General features: G+C 35.5%; 3 protein-coding genes across 3 annotated transcripts; 1 reads left to right on the top strand and 2 right to left on the bottom strand.

Annotated features, from left to right (window-relative positions):
- Nucleotides 1-36: 36 nt before the first annotated feature.
- On the bottom strand, nt 37-3,230 carry LOC8288259 (wax ester synthase/diacylglycerol acyltransferase 11-like). The gene is made up of 6 exons (XM_048376095.1): nt 2,312-3,230; nt 1,276-1,348; nt 1,101-1,168; nt 811-1,020; nt 569-706; nt 37-456 (listed from the first exon to the last, which is right to left on the bottom strand). Exons 1-6 carry the CDS (start codon nt 3,065-3,067, stop codon nt 307-309), a joined length of 1,395 nt encoding a protein of 464 aa, XP_048232052.1. The 5' UTR covers nt 3,068-3,230; the 3' UTR covers nt 37-306.
- Nucleotides 3,231-15,031: 11,801 nt separating this feature from the next.
- On the top strand, nt 15,032-15,731 carry LOC8288339 (40S ribosomal protein S16). The gene has a single exon (XM_025157278.2). The coding sequence runs from the start codon at nt 15,114-15,116 to the stop codon at nt 15,567-15,569; it is 456 nt and encodes a 151-aa protein (XP_025013046.1). The 5' UTR covers nt 15,032-15,113; the 3' UTR covers nt 15,570-15,731.
- A 2,763-nt stretch (nt 15,732-18,494) lies between these two features.
- LOC8288340 (caffeoyl-CoA O-methyltransferase) lies at nt 18,495-19,980 on the bottom strand. Its single transcript, XM_002518693.4, has 5 exons — nt 19,793-19,980; nt 19,599-19,678; nt 19,353-19,497; nt 19,105-19,236; nt 18,495-18,984 (listed from the first exon to the last, which is right to left on the bottom strand). The coding sequence occupies exons 1-5, from the start codon at nt 19,886-19,888 to the stop codon at nt 18,691-18,693; spliced, it is 747 nt and encodes a 248-aa protein (XP_002518739.1). The 5' UTR covers nt 19,889-19,980; the 3' UTR covers nt 18,495-18,690.
- Between the last annotated feature and the right edge of the window lie 1,168 nt (nt 19,981-21,148).

Below are 21,148 nucleotides of genomic sequence, written 5' to 3' on the forward strand. Positions count from 1 at the left end.
TATATATATATCACTATTAAAAATTAATAATAAATATTAAATATTAAAAAATATGTATAAAAATATCAATTTTTAATTACAGTATCAATAAAGCAAGAACCACGTCTAATACTAAACTACATATCAATTCATTGAGTGTTTTTTCATTTTCAATTCCAGCAACCTCTCTATTTTCTTCAACAGTAAAATTGGCATTGCCAATTCATCATATTATTTTCTTGTACAAATATGCTTATATTATCTTGTCAGGAATTCGAACAACCAATTATGTTGGACAATACAGTCAAATCTATTCTAGTAGATTTTTCATATAGGGACTGCAGCTGCTTCCTTCATTTCAATCAACGAATCTTCGAAGCATTTTGCAAGAAATTCTGGGTCAGGAATTATGTCTTTGGCTACCATAATTTGCATGTCAGCTTTTCCTGCATAACTCACCATGTGCATTACCACTGCCTGTATATTACGAATCACCAGAAACATAAAAAGATATTTCCTTGCTCAGCTTTTTATGATCAAATATTTTTAAACAATGGCCGAAAAGTTAATTCGAGCTCAAAGAACATACCTGAGGTAAGGCAGATGTGTTGACCCTTATATATGTTATAGGGTTGCCTGCAATAGTAATCTCCTCTTTTGGTCCGATCACATTGGAGATTGTAAAGGTGGTATTACAGACAATCCTGTAATTAAGCATGGTAGCAACCTGCAGTGCCAATATGTAAGAGGAAGTAGAAAGTAATATAATTCATGAACTTGTAATAATTTAGAATTCCCTGTTCTTTCTTAGTTTAAAACAAAGTGATTCACCTTTGATCCTAACCAGGTCATTACAAGATCCCCAATTAGATAAGAGAAGTGAGCCTCCAGTGACTTCTTTTTCCTGCTTGTCATTGGTTGAGCTCTCTTCACATACTGCAAAGGCTCAAGACCTTTATAGTAGTAAGTTGGCAAAAGAAACATGCCAAATTTATTACCCCAACCAGATCCTGAATTGCCTTTTGTCATCTCTGTCAGATCCTGAACAAAAAAATAAAAAAATCAAAACATAACATCAAGTAGTTGATGATGGAGGCAAAAGGTCTTATAATGTAACTGACCTGCAACTCAGGTTGCTGCCTTAGATTAACCATAGCTACTCCTGTTAGTCGTTGACCATCTCGCAAAGCTAACCAGAACAAAAGAAAAAAAGGAAAAAGTTTGAAAACAGGGTTTTGATTAATACAATTCAAGAGCAGAACACTGGATTAAGCATATTGAAGATAGGAGTTTTACAATTTGGCGAGCGGTGATCCAAGTATCTTGACAGTCCAGCTGATATTACCCCAAAAAGAACATCATTAATGGTCTACAAATTTGTGAAGAAAAAGAAAATCATTATCATCATCATTTGATCATTCAGCAACATCTACAAGTACCTCACTCAAACTCATATCAAGCCAAAGTGACAAAGACTGAAAGCTCCTGACTTGTAAGTAATACCCACTAGCACATACGATGAACTCAATTTCCCAAGTTCATTTTCAATGCATTAGAACAACACATTTAATTGTAGATATGACAAGAACAGATGTCACCACAGAACTACATCCAACTCTATATCCTACTCTTTCTTGACATTATTGCTCCTACTCCCACATCTAACCAGTTTAAATTTCTTCCTTTCAGTTTTCTTATTAGTAATTAGAGGAGCCATTTATTATGAATGGTTTATATTAAATGACAGATACATATTTAAATATATTTTTTAGTATATAAATATATAGTTAATTTAGTTTGTATCCGTCATAAATTATTATTGGTAAAATATTATTTTACGAGTTTTAGCGTAACTATATGTTTAAACATCAAATTTAAAATTTTTAAGTTAAAATACAAAAAATTAAATTTAAAAATTTTAAATTAAAAAATAATAGTGGCATCTCACCTATATATATTTTTAGAATACATATTTAATTATTTAAAATTTATAAATATATATAATTAAAATTAAAAAAAAATCAAAAATCTAATAGTGCTAGACATTGAAACATGTGGACAGGCTATTCATCACCTAATTATACCTAACTTGACTACTCCACAATCTAAATGGGTAAAGCTAATGGAAGGCTTAAACATTAAAATGAGAGGTATGGATACTATTATGTAAGGATGTGCTTAACATGCGCACCCCCTCACAAAATCATTTTCCTTTTAATTAAAAAATTAAATAAAAGTTGCTAATCATTTGACCAAATTAAAGTATAATAACCATAAATAGGAAAATTAATTTAATAACATTAAAAAAGAACCATGTAAATGAGAAATTTACCGCATTAGCAACAGCATTTTTCACCATTTTCATGTCCTCAATCGAGAACTTAGCAGTAGCCACCTTCCTCGGCCACTGCTCCACCCCATCACCGCCAGAGATCACCGTTTTCCGGTCACGAACCCACAAAGACCTCAAAACAAACTCCAAACAAAAAACTAAACTAAAAAAGACCATCTTCAAGAACTCTATTAAAACGCTTCTCCAATCCTTCCCTTTCCGTCCTCCCCTCCGGCCACCACCACCACCCGTCACCAGCCTTGGCACCGCCTCCGGATCCTCCAATTTTCTACAACTAGCCAGCAACATAGACATCAGCGAAATACCATCTCCAAGAGCATGATGAATCCTTAATATGGCACACTTTTTCTCTGCCATAATATGAATCTCCCATAAAGGTTTATCAGTACTGAGCGGTGTACTTACAGATAAATCAGCTACGTAATCATTCACTGCTTTCTCAACATCAACATCATCGTCATCTATCTCTGTGCTGTCGACGAGTATAACATGGTTGTCAATATCAATCTCTGTTCTTCTCCAGTGTTCGACTCCATTCCCGTCACGCACAAGAAGACTACAGAATCTTGGTTGCTTCACCATTAGAGAGTTCTTTATGGTTGTTTTTATTGCGTCTATGTCGATAGGGTCTTTGACGCCTAGCACACAATGGATTATGGTACTCATCTCTGGTGCAAGAAATAACCGGCCCGCCGGAGTTAATGGCTCGTCGGCTATATTTGCCGGCGAAGCCATTAGAGAAGAAGGGTGGGTTCGTTGACTAGCTAGGAATAATATCAGTTCTTTAGAAAGAGCCGAAAGGATTTAGCAACCAAAATTGAAGATGGGAATAAGAATCTGTCGCAGCACAAAAATAGAGGGGACAAAATTTGTCAGAGTCCAAAATATGCAAAAGAAAAAAGAAAAAATATAATAAATACGGGATTTTCTTGCTTAAATTAGTTATATTTCAAATATTTATATCCTTTCCGTACTATTTTTCGACTGTCTTAAAATGTACAAATATCTTTTTTGTCTTTTAAGATGAATCTCAACTTCGAAATTAAATATAAATAATATAATTAATTATTAAAATATTATTTATTAACAATCTATAATTAAAACTTTACTTTCTTGTTTTAAAATTTTAAATTTTTTTTGAGTTTTAGAGTATTAGTCTTATTATTTAAATCTCACTTATTGTAAATAGTTAATAAAATAATATGATTTACCTAATAAAAGAAAAAAAGATCTTACAAAAATTTCAGAAAAAATAGCAAAAATTAATAATACCTTTTTTATGCATTTGAAAAAGAGAATATTTAAATTATTTTAAGAGAGGAGAATAAATTATTAACTTTTTAATTCTAATTCTTATATATATGTAATATAGTAGAATAAGAGTATAACTGAAGAATACGTTGGGAATGCTGTATAAGGAAGCCTTGAGCTGGATTTTGACCGCCTGCAGATTCAGAACATGCTGTCAGTCATTTGGTGAGTGTTTGGAATGGGGTTCCTCACTGTCTTACGTCCGCCATTCTTTTCTTTTTGTTCGACACAAGGGAAGAAAGCTTCATTCATTTGGAAAGACAAGCAGCTTGTTGAGTCAATACAGGACAAACTACCATAGCCGTCAAGGGCTTGAACATCGGCCACCCAATTCCTATCTTTAGGTACAAAAATTAAACTTGCAAGAAGAGTAGTCCGTTGCCAAGTCTTGAGGAATATATAGCACACACGCTACATTTGAGCATCCCCGCTGCCCTGCAAGTTACTGATTTTACAACTATGGAGCTGACCCTCCGGTGCTCTCCAAGTACACATCCAAACGCACCTTTCCTGGCATGTTTTGCAAATGCCCCATCAAAGTTAAAGGGGAGGAGGAGTCCGATTATATTATGCCGGATCCACGCTGCATGGCCCTGCTCAACAGGCAGCTATGCATTTGCTCTTTGATCATTATATTGGCTTTTTCTCCAAAAAATAAAAAAAAAATAGGGGAAGAAAACATTATTATAAATGAATGGCAACAGATAGAAAGTATTTGTTTATTTAAGGATATCTCCTGCTGATTAAAAATGAATTTGACACTTCATCTTTTATTACATAATATTATTGAGGAGAAGACTTGTCTTCACGTCCAGCGCACACACCACTAGCTTTGAATTATTTGGGAGATTTATCTTTATGTCCATACCACTAATTTAGAAAACACTGTCATCGTCATCCATCTGGGATGTTGACCCAGGAATGTGCCGATCAGGATGCACTTGTGGAGATGATCTCGATTTTGTTGAACCATGTTTTCAACATTCTAAGAAAGATCCAAGAAATATGACCCCAAAGACTCCATGTTCAGTCATGGAATACGAGATAAAGAAGTTCGAGTTTTTTCTGATTGGACAGCACTTCCTGGTTCGGATGGATAATTTTTCTTTCCCAAAAATCCTTGAATCCAACCAAAAGACCTTACCAGAGCCTCAATTATTGAGGTTAAAATCATGGTTCAGCAGGTATGACAATCCTCATGCTGTAAACTCAAGACAGGAGAGATCCTCAAGCTAAGACCGTATAGAGGCACCTCGCCATGTGAGGTCTTTCTGCTCTTTTGGATTCTTATAGCCGAGTTAGCCATTTTGGATCATAGAAGAACAGATCGTGCAAGCAATTAGTTCATTGCCAATGAATCGAGAAGAATAGAATAAAGAAATTTAGAAAGTCATGAGAGAGAAGAATATTTTGCTCATAGATGAAAGGAAAACTTGCTTGGTCTCATTACATATCTACTTCTCCTCTTATAGAGGAGTGTAAATACAAAACGACAGAAAAAGATAAGGTGGGAATATTATCTTTGACACATGTCTTCCTTAGAGGAAGAGTTCAGATTTCCCACTTACAAAAGATAAGTCTAATATACTGACAGCTCACATGCATGCACTTACTTTACACATGTGAAACACAGAAAATAATGCACCGAAAGATGAATTTGACACTTCATCTTTTATTACACAATATTATTGAGGAGAAGACTTGTCTTCACGTCCAGCGCACACACCACTAGCTTTGAATTATTTGGGAGATTTGTCTTCATGTCCATACCACTAATTTAGAAAACACTGTCATCGTCATCCATCTGGGATGTTGACCCAGGAATGTGCCGATCAGGATGCACTTGTGGAGATGATCTCGATTTTGTTGAACCATGTTTTCAACATTCTAAGAAAGATCCAAGAAATATGACCCCAAAGACTCCATGTTCAGTCATGGAATACGAGATAAAGAAGTTCGAGTTTTTTCTGATTGGACAGCACTTCCTGGTTCGGATGGATATTTTTCTTTCCCAAAAATCCTTGAATCCAACCAAAAGACCTTACCATAGCCTCAATTATTGAGGTTAAAATTATGGTTCAGCAGGTATGACAATCCTCATGCTGTAAACTCAAGGCAGGAGAGATCCTCAAGCTAAGACCGTATAGAGGCACCTCGCCATGTGAGGTCTTTCTGCTCTTTTGGATTCTTATAGCCGAGTTAGCCCTTTTGGATCATAGAAGAACAGATCGTGCAATCAATTAGTTCATTGCCAATGGATCGAGAAGAAGAGAATAAAGAAATTTAGAAAGTCATGAGAGAGAAGAATATTTTGCTCATAGATGAAAGGAAAACTTGCTTGGTCTCATTACATATCTACTTCTCCTCTTATAGAGGAGTGTAAATACAAAACGACAGAAAAAGATAAGGTGGGAATATTATCTTTGACACATGTCTTCCTTAGAGGAAGAGTTCAGATTTCCCACTTACAAAAGATAAGTCTAATATACTGACAGCTCACATGCATGCACTTACTTTACACATGTGAAAGACAGAAAATAATGCACCGAAAGATGAATTTGACACTTCATCTTTTATTACACAATATTATTGAGGAGAAGGCTTGTCTTCACGTCCAGCGCACACACCACTAGCTTTGAATTATTTGGGAGACTTGTCTTCATGTCCATACCACTAATTTAGAAAACACTGTCATCGTCATCCATAGGTTGGGAATCTTGCATGATGGCATCCTTCTGTTCATTGGTCAGATCTGGATCATCTAGTGGAGTTGGAAGTATGGGAAAAGTGGAATGTTTAATAATGGGATGTTCAGTCTCAGTCCATAGATGTCCATTGAAAGTGCAGACTAATGGTGTAGAGACATCGGTCGTCCCTAACTCATTTCTTAGTTGCAGAGCCCGCTTTAGATCCCTTGTAATTGTTGAAGGGGCCAGATGCAAAGGCACTTCAATCGACCTCCAATAATGACAGATGTTTTGAGTTGCATACGTGTCTTCTGAGAACTGAAGGTAAGGCCTGCGGAGGATGAAAATAGCATGATATCTTGAAGCCTTGGGATTATTGTCTGTAAATAATTTGTTCTCATGAATAACCTTGAGAAGTTCCCTTCTCCATTGGTACAGGGTTTTGAACCAAGTAAGGTATCTCCATGGATATGTTCCAGAATTTGTCTCATTATTGAAGAAGTGTAAAAGATCCATAATGGGTATTTCAATAGCATGATAACAAATTGTAGAAAGGCACCATAAAAACCACAATTTACTTTCAATATGTGGATGGGTAGGAGAAAGGTGATAAATGAGACACCAAGGGTAATCTGGGTAAAAGAAGTTGGGTTGAATGGGTAGTGAGAAAGTTTGTTGGAAAGTTGCCAAATAATGGAACATAATATTTCTGGCAAAATCAGTGACTTGTCTGGTTGTGAGGTTGGCGGGAAGATCTGGTGGAGAGGGAGGTTGCAGAGTGGGTTTTGAGGATGAAGAGGCCATGAAGATTATAGGGAGATTGACTGTTGAGGTGAGGAGGACTATAGGTTGATTTTGTGGCTTTGAGAGTCTGGATAAGAAATCTGGGATGAGATTTCTCGTCCCTTTTATATGCTGGACTTCAAAGTCATACCTGCTGAACCATGATTTTAACCTCAATAATTGAGGCTCTGGTAAGGTCTTTTGGTTGGATTCAATGATTTTTGGGAAAGAAGAATTATCCATCCGAACCAGGAAGTGTTGTCCAATCAAAAAAAACTCGAACTTCTTTATCCCGTATTTGACTGCCAAGATCTCCTTGTAGGTTGTGTGGTAATGTTTTTCTAAAGAAGACAACTGTCCTGATGCGTAACCACACAGTTGTTCTTTGCCATTGAGATTTTCAAGGAGGATGGCCCCCCACACATAATCAGACGCATCTGTCTGAAGGATAAGATCTCCTGTGGATGGGATAGTGAGAGGTGGAGGATTGTGGGCCAACTCTTTTAGTTTTCGGACAGCTGTAGTCTGCTCTGTTCCCCAAGGAGGAGGGTCCTTTTTTAGCATCTTAGAAAGATGACATGTGTAATTGGACAGGTGTGGTATGGCTTCTCTGACATAATTGAGAATCCCAAGGAACTGTTGAATTTGCTTTACTGAGAGATTCTCTTCTGGGAAGTAATCAAGCTCCTTTGTCAGATGCGGACCATACGTGTATTGGCCGTTTTTAAAATGCATTCCAAGAAACTCTATCTCTTGTCAGCCAATAAGACTCTTTTTCTCTGACAGCGTGATGCCATATTTTTGAATAATAGTGAGGAACTATTTTAGGAGTTGATGATGTTCCTCAGCTGTTTCTGAGAATAGGAGAATGTCATCAATGTAGATCAAAGAGGAGTAAAGGATAGGCCCAAAGATTTCTATCATGGTTTTTTAAAATTGTGAATGAGCCGTTTGAGCCCAAAAGGCATGACTGTCCATTGATACTAGGCATTTGGGATACATAAGGCTGTTTTGTATCTTTCTGAGGGCTGGATATCCAATTGTCAAAAGCCCGCTTTGAGGTCAAATTTGGAATAGAACTGGGCCTTTTGGATATGGACTTTAAGGTTCGAGATTCAAGGGAGAGGAAATTTGTTATCTTGCAAGAAATGGTTTAAAGGCTTGTAGTCTATAATAAGTATCTTTTTTCCTTATATCTTTTCAGACCTTTTCTCCACATAAAAGGCTTGACAGGCCTATTGTGAGGTTGTGGGCTCAATGAGGCCTTGTTGTAACAGAGTCAAGCATTCTGATCTGGCAAGGGCTAGATCAGTAGGAGACATTCCTAGGTACTTGGCCTTTGTTGGGTTGATATCTTCATTGAGCTTAAAAGGGAGGCTGATATAGAACTGGAGATTTTTCCATAGGGGAATAGGATGTTGGAAATGTGAATGAGATTCTGGACAAAAGAGAAGGAATTTCTCTGTGTATTGTAAAAATGGTGGACCTGTCTCTGCTATAATGAACAGATAAGAGGTCTCTGTGTATGGACGAAATTGCCTCTTGAATTTTATACCATTAGGAAGAATCTGGAGCTTCTGAGCCTGATGATAAACATAAAACCCTATCAGGAGGTCTTTGCTTAGAAGATCTGAACCGATGATATGCGTCCATACCACGCAATCAGGAAAAAACTGTATCTCGATTTTTTGCTTTGTGATCAGAGTAGTCTTGAAGGTTTGACCATTTACTGCTCTGAAAAACTGATCATGAGGCTTCCAGTATTCAGATGGAAAGACTTCGGGATTCATCATGCTTCTTTGAGCTCTAGTGTCAAAGAAAGCTATAACTAAAACAGGTTTTGCATACTTTGAAGGCAAAACTTGTATAGGAACATAGGGGACTGGAGGAATTTTGGTAGCAAGCTGAGATAACTCAGGAAGTGGATATGGAGAGATGGGATACTGCATTACATCTCTCAAGATATCTTCTTCTTTTTCTCCTCTCAAAAAGAGACTGATCATTAAGATTGGGATCTCGTTGTCATCCGAGTCTGAAGAGGACTCTTCTGAGGATTCAATGGAGTCTGAATATTCTGCCTCGATCCCAAAGAGACTCTCTGGAGTAAGATTATCCTGTTCTGATATAAGCGACTCTATATCCTCTTCAAATGAGTCTGGAAGAGACGTAGACATGCTGACTTGTTGTACCATCCTTGCTGATTTTTCTGGATTCTGGGGACAATTCTTAGCATAGTGTCCCTTTCTTCTGCAGATTTAGCATCTATCAGATTTGTGGCCTTGATTCCGCTTTTTCCCGAAATACCTGAACCCTTTTGAGCACGTCTTTCTTTCTCTGAATTCTTTGTTTCTGCGTGGGTATTTTTGAAAATGATGCCCGATCTTCTTTTTATGATTGAAGCAGACGCAGTTTGAGGCCTTGCATTTAATCTTGAGATGATTTTTTTACAGGCCTTTTGAACTATCAAATCTCGCTGAGATAACCTTCTGAACAATTCTTGCTGGTCACAGAGTCTCTTGATGGAAGAGAGAGTGAATTGCCACATTTCTCCAAGGGTGATGGAGGTGACCGGTATCTTTGTTGCAGCAATCATGTTGTTGACCTCTGGTTGTATCTCATCTGGTAATGAGGTGATGAAAGTATACTTCAACGTATCATCACCGCCATGCCCTCCAATGACATAATAAAGCTTAGATATAGCAGAATAATGTCTTTCCAGATCCTTTATTTTCAACGAACAATATTTTCGGTCAAAGTATTCTTGTTTTTGTTGCCGTATAACAAGATCATAACTTCCAAGGAACTGATTATAGAGGACTGTGACCGTCGCTGATGGAGTTGGAAGTGTCACAAATTGAAGCCTGGTATACTCAGGTTGTGACTGAAACCAATCTCGTAAGCTGCCTGTGAACCTTGTGATAAATTCAGCAAGAACCTTTCTGAGTGTAGCTCCATCAAGGGTCATTTGGAGATCAATCCATGCCAAAAATTCGGAAAGCTTATCTTTCCATTTTGATGGAGGCAGATCATCAAAGAAGAACCAAGGTCCTGTGCTAGTTGTCGGTTTTGACCTTGGGTATGGAGCTCCAGTAGGAGCAAAAAATGACTGTGCATCCTCATCCTCAGGTTCTACTACTTCTGGGTTGGGTTCAGAGGTAGAGGTATTCATCAGAATTTCTGTAATATCAACCATCTCTGAGGTGTTTGAGGAAGAATCAGAATCATAAAGACTGATGAGTGATTGGTCTAGTAATTTTTCTTTAGAGACTGGAGGAGGAGATATTTTCTTTTGCTCGGTTACGGAGTCTTTTGGGTAAAGATGAGAGAAAGTGCCAAAAGGTTGGTAGAGAGTTTCTTGTTGTTCTGACTGTGGGAGGAAAGAAAATGAGGAATAATATGAGGGAGCAATAACAGAAGATGTAGAGGCTGCTGATGTAAAATATGAAATTGTAGAAGACTGATCTCTTCGAAGATCATGTTCAATCTAATCAATTTGCCTTTTAAGCCTTGTAATCTCCTTTTCCTTATGGATGAAGGCTGGAGTGATCAGCTGAAGAACTCGAAGCTCTTTATCCAGAGCTTGATATATGGCAGTGAGAGATGAATAGAGTTGGAGTACTTCCTGAGAGAATGCATCCAACTTATAGTCCAGCTTATGAGCCAAATGTAGAGCCTGATCCAGTTTTCCATCTATTTTCTTTAGATAGGAATTCTGGACTATAGAATTTGAGGTCTGCCAATTCAAAACCTCTTCTGGTGGAGTGAGGGGCTCTATAGATCCGGAAGGAGTAATCCTTGAGGGAAGGATTTCCGATCTTTTATTCTCAGTCTTCCTTAGAGGAGGAAAATCTTCTGGCTGGAATATAAAACAGCTTTGGATTATATGGGGTGGTTGTACTGCCGGTAAATCAGACTGAATTTCTTCTCTGCAAGTTACAGGAGGACTTTTTTCAAACTTAACTCCCAATTGGGCCAAAAGTGCCTTCATTTCATCAAAAGTGATGTCAATGACAGTTTTTCCTTTTTTTGCAAGAAGATCTAAGGCTTCCTTAAATATTGGGAGAGGAGCTTTGCTCTGATTTTCTTTTTGTCTATTGTGGATGCCAATCCGAGGACCGTCTGGATCTTGGTCATCCGGCCTTGGTTCCATGACTGAACATGGAGTCTCTGGGGTCATATTTCTTGGATCTTTCTTAGAATGTTGAAAACATGGTTCAGCAAAATCGAGATCATCTCCACAAGTGCATCCTGATCGGCACATTCCTGGGTCAACATCCCAGATGAAGTGTCCTTTTATTCTGGCAGCATAGATCTGATGTCCAGAGGACTGGAATGAGTGGATAGGGATCTTCTCCCTAGGTCTAGATATAGGTTGTATCATTGACGCTTGGAAGATAGAAGGTGTAGAAGAAGATTCTCCTATCTTTGTAAAAATCGTCTTTACCGTACCATCCTTTTGGTTGACAAAAAGAGGGTCGGTGGCTTGAACAGGCTTGGCCTGAGATGCCTGAAGTTTTTCATAGTTGGTCACCCATTCAGTTGGGATCAGCTTCTGCAAATCTTCCTTTTCCAGCTGCCTTGGGGCCTGGACTATTGTAGGAATCTGGCCATAATCAGCCATAATGAATAGAGCATCAGAGGAGGCTTGAAAGCCTGGAATCTGGAGATTAAAGGCATGATCCTGTAATCTGTAGACTATCTGATGGTGCAGGGTCGCAGAGAGAGCATCGATCACTTGATTTGCTCCCGTGATCTGGACTTGGACCTTGAGTGCAGTTGACAGATAGGGATCGTGGAGAGATAGATTAAAATTGGGGAAGAAAGTCAAAACAACACTCCCAGTGTTAAGTGTTGTGACTATCGTGCCAATTACTGCATGTTTGTACTTAAGATATCTGGTGTCCGAGGTAGACCCATCCTGCCATGATATGAGAGGACTATTCTGACAGCTCCGAGATGGAGATGTGTATATCCATGTTTCCTCCATTGTTCTATGAAGGAAGTTGGGATCTCAAGGGTAACATACTGCTCCTGAATGGTAGCAGTGAGAGAACATTGAGAAAGGGAGGAAGATTGAACATATTCTTTAACAGATAAGGGTTGTTTGTGGATGATTTGGTTGAAGGTTTTTCTAACAAAATTTTATTTTTTGAAGATATTGTATGGGTTCATGATGGGTACAAGAGTGTTTTCGATTTGGACATTCTCAGGAATATGAGAAATCTCCACAAGATGGTCAATCTTATTGGATATGGTAAGGTGGACCATAAGTTGGATACATTTTCTCAGGAAGTACTCCAACTCTATTCATCTTTCACTGCCAGATATCAAGCTCTGGATAAAGAGCTTCGAGTTCCTCAGCTGATCACTCCAGCCTTCATCCAGAAGGAAAAGGAGATTACAGAACCTCTTTTGGTGGAGTGAGGGGCTCTATAGATCCGGAAGGAGTAATCCTTGCGGGAAATCCATGCCAAAAATTCGGAAAGCTTATCTTTCCTTTTTGATGGAGGCAGATCATCAAAGGAGAACCAAGGTCCCGTGCCAGTTGTCGGTTTTGACCTTGGGTATGGAGCTCCAGTAGGAGCAAAAAATGATTGTGCATCCTCATCCTCAGGTTTCACTACTTCTGGGCTGGGTTCAACGGTAGAGGTATTCATCAAAATTTCTACTTTTATTATTTAAATTCATCTCAAATCTGAATAAAATTAATAATTACATGTACTATTTAAACTGATAAAATTTATTTGATATATATAATATTTAAATATTATAAATATTTAAATTGATAGTAAATATTATACTCGTTAAATACTCATTTATATAAATAAGTATATATTTATGAATCTATTTATAATAATTAATCTATAAAAATTAATATAAATTATACTAAAAATCTAAACCATATAATTTTATAAAATCTAATAATTTTAATTTTATTATTATTTTATTATATATATATATATTTAAATAATTCAAATATTAAATTCAAGTAAATCTATTTAAATAATTAAATTACGGATAACGGATATTAAAAGGTTTAAATCACAACTTGACATGAATTAGTAAAATTAAAATTACATTCAGCAATTTATTCAGAGTCAAAAGTTTCATACAAATTGATAGAATATGTTTAGCTTTTGTCTTAAAAGCAAATCAAAACATATTTATTATTTTAATATCATTTTATGACTAAAAGTTAATAAATGAATGGAAGTTGCAAAGACGTGTTGCTAATGGAACGCTTGCATCAGAACAAATTGAAAAGGAGGAAGGAGATGAAGTCCATGTTTCGTCACGTGGCTCATTCCGCCTGCCAACACCTCTGCTTTCTTTTTTATTATTTATTTAATGGACAACGACAACGCGCGCCACCAAAACCAAAATAAACTATTAATAAATCAGATGAATTTAAAGATGCACGTAGTTTATATTTATTTTTAATATTTTAATGTGTTTATTAAATAAAAATAATAAAATATTAAATCAAATGTATATTTTTAGAATTTATATAAAAATTATATATTTAAAATATTTATGGTTGCAGAATTTGCTTCTTATTCTGTCGCTGGGGACCCTTGGAATAAAAGAGAAAAATTTAATATAGAACGTGACATATTACCCTATTTCTTCATTTTTGTTTTTATTAATTTTCTGAATATGACTTGCCAATTTATTTTATTTTAAAATGATGTACAATTTTATCCACATTTTCTATCGAAGGAAAAGGAAAATAAAAATTCTATTTGCATTTAAGCACATTTATCTCATAATGTGGATTGGTTTCTAAAATAATAAACTCTAGGATTAATTAAACTCTAATCTTAAATAATTAGAGTTAGTTATATTAATTTTATTTATCCATTATTAATAATTTTGGACTATATTTAAAAAAATAATAATAAAGGATCATATTACAGCTAATAAACTATAATACTAAAAGTATTGTATAGGAGTACAAGAAACAACATATATATATATATTATATGAAGCAAATAAGAGGACAAAATTAAATATTTAAAAGTAATATCAATGTATCTTCTCTAGTCTATCGTTTTTAATTGAATATTTATATTTTGAACGTATAGAAATTTGGGATAACTACAAAAGCCCCCCCAACCTTTTACCTCACTTTCAAATTAAACCCTTAAAAACTTCTAGCATCAATCTCGACCCTAAACTAATGCTACTACTACAATTCAAACAATATGTTAGATATTGGAGACCTCATTGGAACGGAGGAAATAAATTAGTTGTTAAACGTGGCAATGAAAGCTATGTTATGGATTTGGAGCAAAAATCATGTGCATATTATAAATGGGATGTCTCGGATATTTCTTACGAACATGTTATTTTTGTCATTTATTTAATAAGAAATGCATCTGAATAGTTTGTCCATCTATATTTTCATAAAAATACTTATATGAAGACATATTTTTTTTTTTTATCACACTGATGAATAAACAAGATATATGAAATAAAACTGGAGAAGGCCCACCATTGTCACATATCCTAAAGAGGCAATCTGAAAGACCTAAAAAGAAAAGAATTAGAGACCCAAATCTCATATCAATTTCCACCCAAAAAAAGTGAAAGATAGCTCAAGTACTTCAATTTCCATACTTTGAATATGCAAATTTAGGAATTAGACTTATTTATAATAATTTTGCAATCTATGACACTAAATTGGAGAGGAGAATTTATTTTTCTTAATCAATCACTTAAAGCTGCAATTAGTGAAAAGTGTTGCATCAAGTTGAACCAAATGGATCAACTAATTTAAGGATAATTCAGTATTGGTTTAAACTTGATGACTTCACAGTCTAAAACCTAAGCCCATAGAATTAACAAACTCGGGCTTTCATCAACTAATCCAAAACGCGTCGTTTCAGCAACAAAACCCTACTCCCCTACAAAACCTCACCCTTCTTTTTTTTTCTACAATCATCGCTAGGGTTTCAATTTCTCTCTCAGCCCTTTTCCCAAAAACCCTAACCCCAACAATGGCGGCACCAGTGGCAACAACACCATCACAGACCGAGTCAGTACAATGCTTCGGCCGCAAGAAAACCGCCGTAGCAGTGACACACTGCAAGCGTGGTCGCGGTCTAATCAAAATCAACGGGTGCCCAATTGAGCTAGTGGAGCCGGAAATCCTCCGATTCAAAGCCTATGAGCCGATACTCCTTCTCGGACGACACCGTTTTGCAGGAGTTGACATGCGTATTCGCGTTAAAGGCGGAGGTCACACCTCTCAGATCTATGCGATCCGTCAGAGTATCGCGAAAGCTCTCGTCGCGTATTATCAGAAGTACGTAGATGAACAGAGTAAGAAGGAGATAAAAGATATTTTGGTTAGGTACGACAGGACCTTGCTTGTGGCTGACCCCAGACGTTGTGAGCCTAAGAAGTTTGGTGGTCGTGGTGCACGTGCTAGGTTCCAGAAGAGTTACCGTTGAATTGGAGTATGGTTTTGCTTTTGTTATTATCATCATCATGAGATTATGGTTTTTTGTTATGAAGCTTATGGATTTTTGACAAGTTTAATGTTTTTGGATTTCTGTTTATTTTGGTGTTAAGAATATTGTGGTTAAAGTTTATTAATTTCGTTCTCTGGATAATGTTTAATCGTTATAGCTAGTTGATTAAATGCGCTACTGTTGTGTTTCATGCTGTTTGGGCTTAATAATCTTAGATATTCTGTTTACTTGGGAGTTGAAAATTCTTAATCTGGGTTCGTGATCTAGTGCTATTGTTTTCTCTGGTCTTTTAAATGCAAACGATTGGGTGTTTAGGGGCAACAAGCATATGTTTGCATCTCCTACTTTTGTTAATCTTACTGTTGAAGGTAGCGAAATTCAATATCACTATCATTATTTGTGGCGTGTATCGTTGGATGATATTGGGAGAAGGTTTGTTGTTGGAGGGAATAGAATAGGATTGTTATATAGTAGTCCATGGAACTGCTAGGATCATCTTGTATCTTACAACTTCAGGATGTCAAAAAGTCCATAGTTTACTTGCGTGAATTCCTGCCACTAGATTAAGTTCATTGGTGTAGGCCTCTAGGGAAATTTTTGTCACACCAAGTTTCACCTTTCAGTAGGCTAAAGACAGCATCATTTTGAGGAATCGAGAATGTCCATTGTGTTTGGCTCTAGGATGGGAATGTTAGTGAATAATGAACTAGGTAGGGATCAGATTTGTCTGATTATTAGGTTGACCTTGTGAGGTTGCTAAAGGAGTCGATTCAAATTGGGTTCTAGCTTCAAGTAATTTTAGAACCACTGTGATTTTAGGAACTAGTATGCCAGATATTTTTGGCTGCTGAATCTGACTCAAAGTTAGTGATGTCAATTTTCTTAATATTCTCAATTGGTCTACCAATATTAGAGTATTCACCTTTGATCTTAATCAGATAAAAGAAAATGTAGAGTTGAGTATGGATTATAAAACATTTAGGGATATAAGGTAAGATAATAGAGAAACTGGTTTTGGAAGTTTAAGGTGTGACAGCTTTTGCTATTGGTGCATCTAGTTTTATTCAGGAGTTTAGACTCATGGTTTTCTTTGCCACAGATGTTGATCTTGTTGTATTTAAAGTTGAGTAAATGATTCTTGTAGGGTAATTGGGGGCTATGTTAGGCAGAGCAAGGAAAGAAGAATTGTTTGTTTCCTTGTTGTAATAAATCTGGCTGCATAATCTTTAGAGGAAGTTAATTGACGAAATTAATTAAGTGATTTCTTTCTCAGATGATGATTGCTCTTAGTTCAACCAAGACGAGTTATTCAGTATGTTTGGTTTGTGGAATAGATAGCATAGTTATTTCATGTAGAATAGCTATTTGAAGTGCTGCTCCAAATTTGAACAAAGAAATTATTCCATGGAATAGCAATTTTTCAACAATGAATTGAAAAATGACTATTCCGCAGGTTAAGAAATTATATATATTTTTTGATTGTCTATTCTAAATTCCCTTAACGCCTATCCATCTACTCGTGGCTTTGAGTCCGCTCTTCCTTAAGATGTTGTGGTTATTTCTCATTTTATATCTATCCTTGCAGAAAAAGACTCAGGTGGATTAATAAATGAACTGGGCATGGTCTTGGAGCTCAATAATAAGAGTAGAGAAGTTGCTGTTGTGAACCAAAACTCAATTTCCATGTTAGGTTAAATTGTATCCATAGAATATACCCACTCAACAGCTATCTCAGCTCATAAAACTTATAAGTTGACTTTTTGGTTATTAAAGTCATTGGAAGTACAAATTTTGGCTCTTAGTTTATAATGAACTTGAGTTGGTTACCCAATTTCCAGCTAGAGAATATGCATTTTTGGTTTGGTATCTTGAAATATTAATATTTTTGGTATGTTAGGTGGACCCTCTTACTACTGTTCAATTTTCTGCTTCTCTTTGAGACTACTACTACTAGATTTATCAAATGCTACATGACCTGTGATTTTTTTCCATATGATTTTAGCTAAATTTAAAATGAGATAAAACTTTCTTGTATGCATAGAGCTTCCCATGCCAAAAGCAAAATAAATTCTTTATTCTTTCAGAATTTGGACTTAGAATTCATTGACATCAACTTCCAAGTCTTTTGGACACTTTTTATATGTTCAGATTTTTCTTAACAAATAGATGAAAGTGCTAAATATTGGGTTTACAATGTTAGAGAATTTTGTTGGAAAATATATCTGAAAATAAGATTTTAATATTGTAGAATTTATATTCGAAAGTCACTCTTAAAATAATATTACTTTATCAATACACTAAGGACTAATTCCACATTGTTAGCTATAATTATCGACAAGTATGCTAATTTCAAAATTTGAATTTAGTGACTACTTTTATACGCATTATTAACTATGAAATACCTTCTAATATGTGTCTACAAAATTATGTTTTAAGGAGTGCAATTGGAACCATGTAGTTGGAAAAGTTATTAAACACCAGCAATAGGTTTTTTCTTTTTTTCTCCACTTAGAAACAGCTTTTACCCTTGAAAGAGTTTGTTCCTAACAGGCACTAATTAAGATAATTAAGACAGCAGAAGGAGGTAGAGCCTGGATAGGCCTTGGCCCCCTCATGTAAGCATCTCTGGCTTTGCCCTGCATCCAACTACATTCAATCTGAGTATATAGCTAAGTAAGTGACTCTTGACATATGTAATTGTTAAAAGAGGGCATAAGGGTATCAAACATGAAATTTAAGGAATTCCTTTTTCCTTTCATATAAATGATACAGGAATTTCACTTAATCTAAAATTCCTACTTAAATTAAGATATGCATTTAGAATACAGATTTAAGATGTTTGATCTATCTTTTTTCCTGGCATACAATTATAGAAAATAAAACACACATTGGATTGCTTCAAGGTTTAATTAGAAAATAAATTTTCTTAAATCATGAGCCATTGATCATCTTTTAGTTACAAATATTGAAGCATAAAATAGAAGGGGGAAAAGAAAGATAAAAATTGATACATATAGCTTGTTTTATGCATCACCGATTATTAAACAATCGGTCAACATTAGATAAAATTGCCAATTGACTTTGCTGGGCCAGCCCATTATCACTTAACCCGACGGCAGAGAGTGATTCCATCACCAACTGGTAGCATACAAATCTCAATCCTAGGGTCAGCAGGAAGTGCCTTGTTAAGTTCCAAAACAAAGTCTCTGTAATACCTAACATATTTCCTCAAAGGTGCATCGGGTGGTGCAACCACAGATCCATTCCATAGGGTGTTGTCGTACCCTATCACTCCTCCAACTTTCACCAATTCTACCAATCTCTGGTGATAGTTCAGGTAGTTGTCCTTGTCGGCATCCACAAATATGAAGTCAAAGGATCCATGGTACTTCTCCTGCAATTCACCACACACAATCATTAAGAACGAGACCAATTTGAGGGCCATTTATTGGGGTCTTTGTTGTAATAAATATTAGTTGTGTATAGATTATTAAAGATTAACAGAAGAACTTACATCTGCAACCATTTCATCAAGAACAGGCATAGCAGGGCCTTCTCTGAATTCAATCTTGTGAGCAACACCAGCTTTTTGGATAACAGGCAGACCAAGTTCATAATTCTCTCTGTTTATGTCCATGGCCAAGATCTGCAGCAATAACATTAAGAAACACTCATATTTTAGTTAATCTGAATGAGTCAGTTCAATTCAAGCTACAATCCAAATCTGGGTTTCTTTGATTGTGTAGGTATATGTTTATATACCTTTCCATCATCAGGAAGAGCAAGAGCAGTAGCCAGAAGAGAGTAACCAGTGTAGACACCAATCTCCATGGTGTTCTTAGCATTGATAAGTTTCAATAGCATGTTCAAGAATTGGCCCTCATCAGCTGATGTAGTCATGATATTCCTGCACATATACATATTGAATCACAGCAAGTAAGTAAATATCAACACAATTTCAAGAAAAATAAGAGAAAAAGATTTGGATCAAGAATTCAAGTAACAAACCAGGGATGCTTAGCAGTTAGCTCTCTTAGCTCCTTCATTGGTTCAGGCTCATTTGGGTACACACTTGTCTCAAGTATGTACTATAGAAACCCAAAAAGACAAAGAACAAAAAAATCAAGAAATGTAAAGAAAGAAAAAACAAGAAATAACAAAAGAACACAAAAAGAACAAGAAGAAGCAAGACTTTTAGTTACCTGGTAAAGAGCATCACTTTGCAAAAGACTCTTGTGGCCAACTTCTTGGTGTCTGCCTGCTTGGTTTTGTTGCTGTTCTTCATTGTTGGAAGCCATTTTCTTTTCTTCTTGATTTCTTCGATTTCCTTTTTCTAAAGATTGGATGATGAAATATCCAAGTGCCTGATTTGGGAAATGGGAAAAGAAAGAAAGGTTTATATTAGAAGTGAAATTCCGGTTTGAACCGGAGTAGTGGGTGGTTGGGCCGGCCGCCCACCGGTCTGGGGTTGGTAAGGTCTTGGGATAATGTTGGTACGTGGGGCCCTTATATGGGCACTATTGCATTGTTAGCTTTTTAAAAATATTTCATTTCGGTAGTAGGTGTGATGACGTCATTTTAAGATTTATGGATAAAATTGATTTCCAAAAAAAAAATTTGGATAAAAATGCTGAGGAAATTACTAGCCTAAACTCTAATAAAAAAAAGAACAAAATTATATATTTACTAATTTAAATTGAAATACTGTAATAAAAAAATATTCTTATCACATCATATTATTAAATAATATATCAATTAATATTCCAATTTACAAAGATTAAAGAAATTTTTTATTTATTAATTCTAATGAGAGTCTATACATTTATATAATATCTAATCTCAAATATATATTTTTCTCATTTTTTTTATTGGTAAGTTGTAACCAATAACTTACCCATTTCAAAAGAAAAAAAAATGTAGCAACTAATAAATAAGTTTGAATTATTATAGTTAATCTTTGTGTAATGTGAGATTAGAAAATTAAGATTAGATTGGAGGAAGAACATGGTGGGTGGGCTCACCAATTTGGAGTTGGGGGAAGGTAAAAGGGAAGGTGGGTAGTGGGGTTGGTGACTGTACAAAGGAACAATTGGCTCTAAATGCAAAAAGTTGGTGACTAGCCACCTCCTTTGAAAAAATAAATAAATATATATATATATATATATATATATATATATATATATATATATATACATATATATATATATAAATAAATAATAATAAAAACTCACATCCTTCTATTTTAATTCATTAATTATATACATTACATACATGCACCATTCTTTTATTCAAGCTTGATTTAGAAAGGGGAGGTGTTAGGTGAGCAATTTCCATTTTTATCTTATTTGAAGAAGGAGCTTAAAAATTAACTTATTATATAGATTTTTACAATTAAGAAATATGCTTTTTTATTTTGAAAAAAAAATTGGGAAAAATGAAATAAGACTACCTCAATTGATATAATAAGGTAATATGAAAGTATTGGATAAACAATATATTCTTTTTTTTTCTTTAATTAGTTTAATCATTAATTCTTTTAACCATAGGTAAAATCATTA

This window comes from Ricinus communis, chromosome 6 (assembly GCF_019578655.1).
Source record: "Ricinus communis isolate WT05 ecotype wild-type chromosome 6, ASM1957865v1, whole genome shotgun sequence".
In the NCBI taxonomy this organism is placed as follows: Eukaryota; Viridiplantae; Streptophyta; class Magnoliopsida; order Malpighiales; family Euphorbiaceae; genus Ricinus; species Ricinus communis.

What these genes read in the sequence shown, in the direction of transcription:
- LOC8288259 (XM_048376095.1), bottom strand. Translation starts at nt 3,067, where the DNA reads ATGGCTTCGCCGGCAAATATAGCCGACGAGCCATTAACTCCGGCGGGC. An exon ending in AAAATGCTGTTGCTAATGCG is followed by an intron (nt 1,349 to 2,311) that starts GTAAATTTCTCA and finishes ACAAATTTGTAG; the next exon opens with ACCATTAATGATGTTCTTTT. An exon ending in GGCAGCAACCTGAGTTGCAG is followed by an intron (nt 1,021 to 1,100) that starts GTCAGTTACATT and finishes TTTTTTGTTCAG; the next exon opens with GATCTGACAGAGATGACAAA.
- LOC8288339 (XM_025157278.2), top strand. Translation starts at nt 15,114, where the DNA reads ATGGCGGCACCAGTGGCAACAACACCATCACAGACCGAGTCAGTACAA.
- LOC8288340 (XM_002518693.4), bottom strand. Translation starts at nt 19,888, where the DNA reads ATGGCTTCCAACAATGAAGAACAGCAACAAAACCAAGCAGGCAGACAC. An exon ending in AAAGTGATGCTCTTTACCAG is followed by an intron (nt 19,679 to 19,792) that starts GTAACTAAAAGT and finishes GGGTTTCTATAG; the next exon opens with TACATACTTGAGACAAGTGT. An exon ending in CTAACTGCTAAGCATCCCTG is followed by an intron (nt 19,498 to 19,598) that starts GTTTGTTACTTG and finishes GTATATGTGCAG; the next exon opens with GAATATCATGACTACATCAG.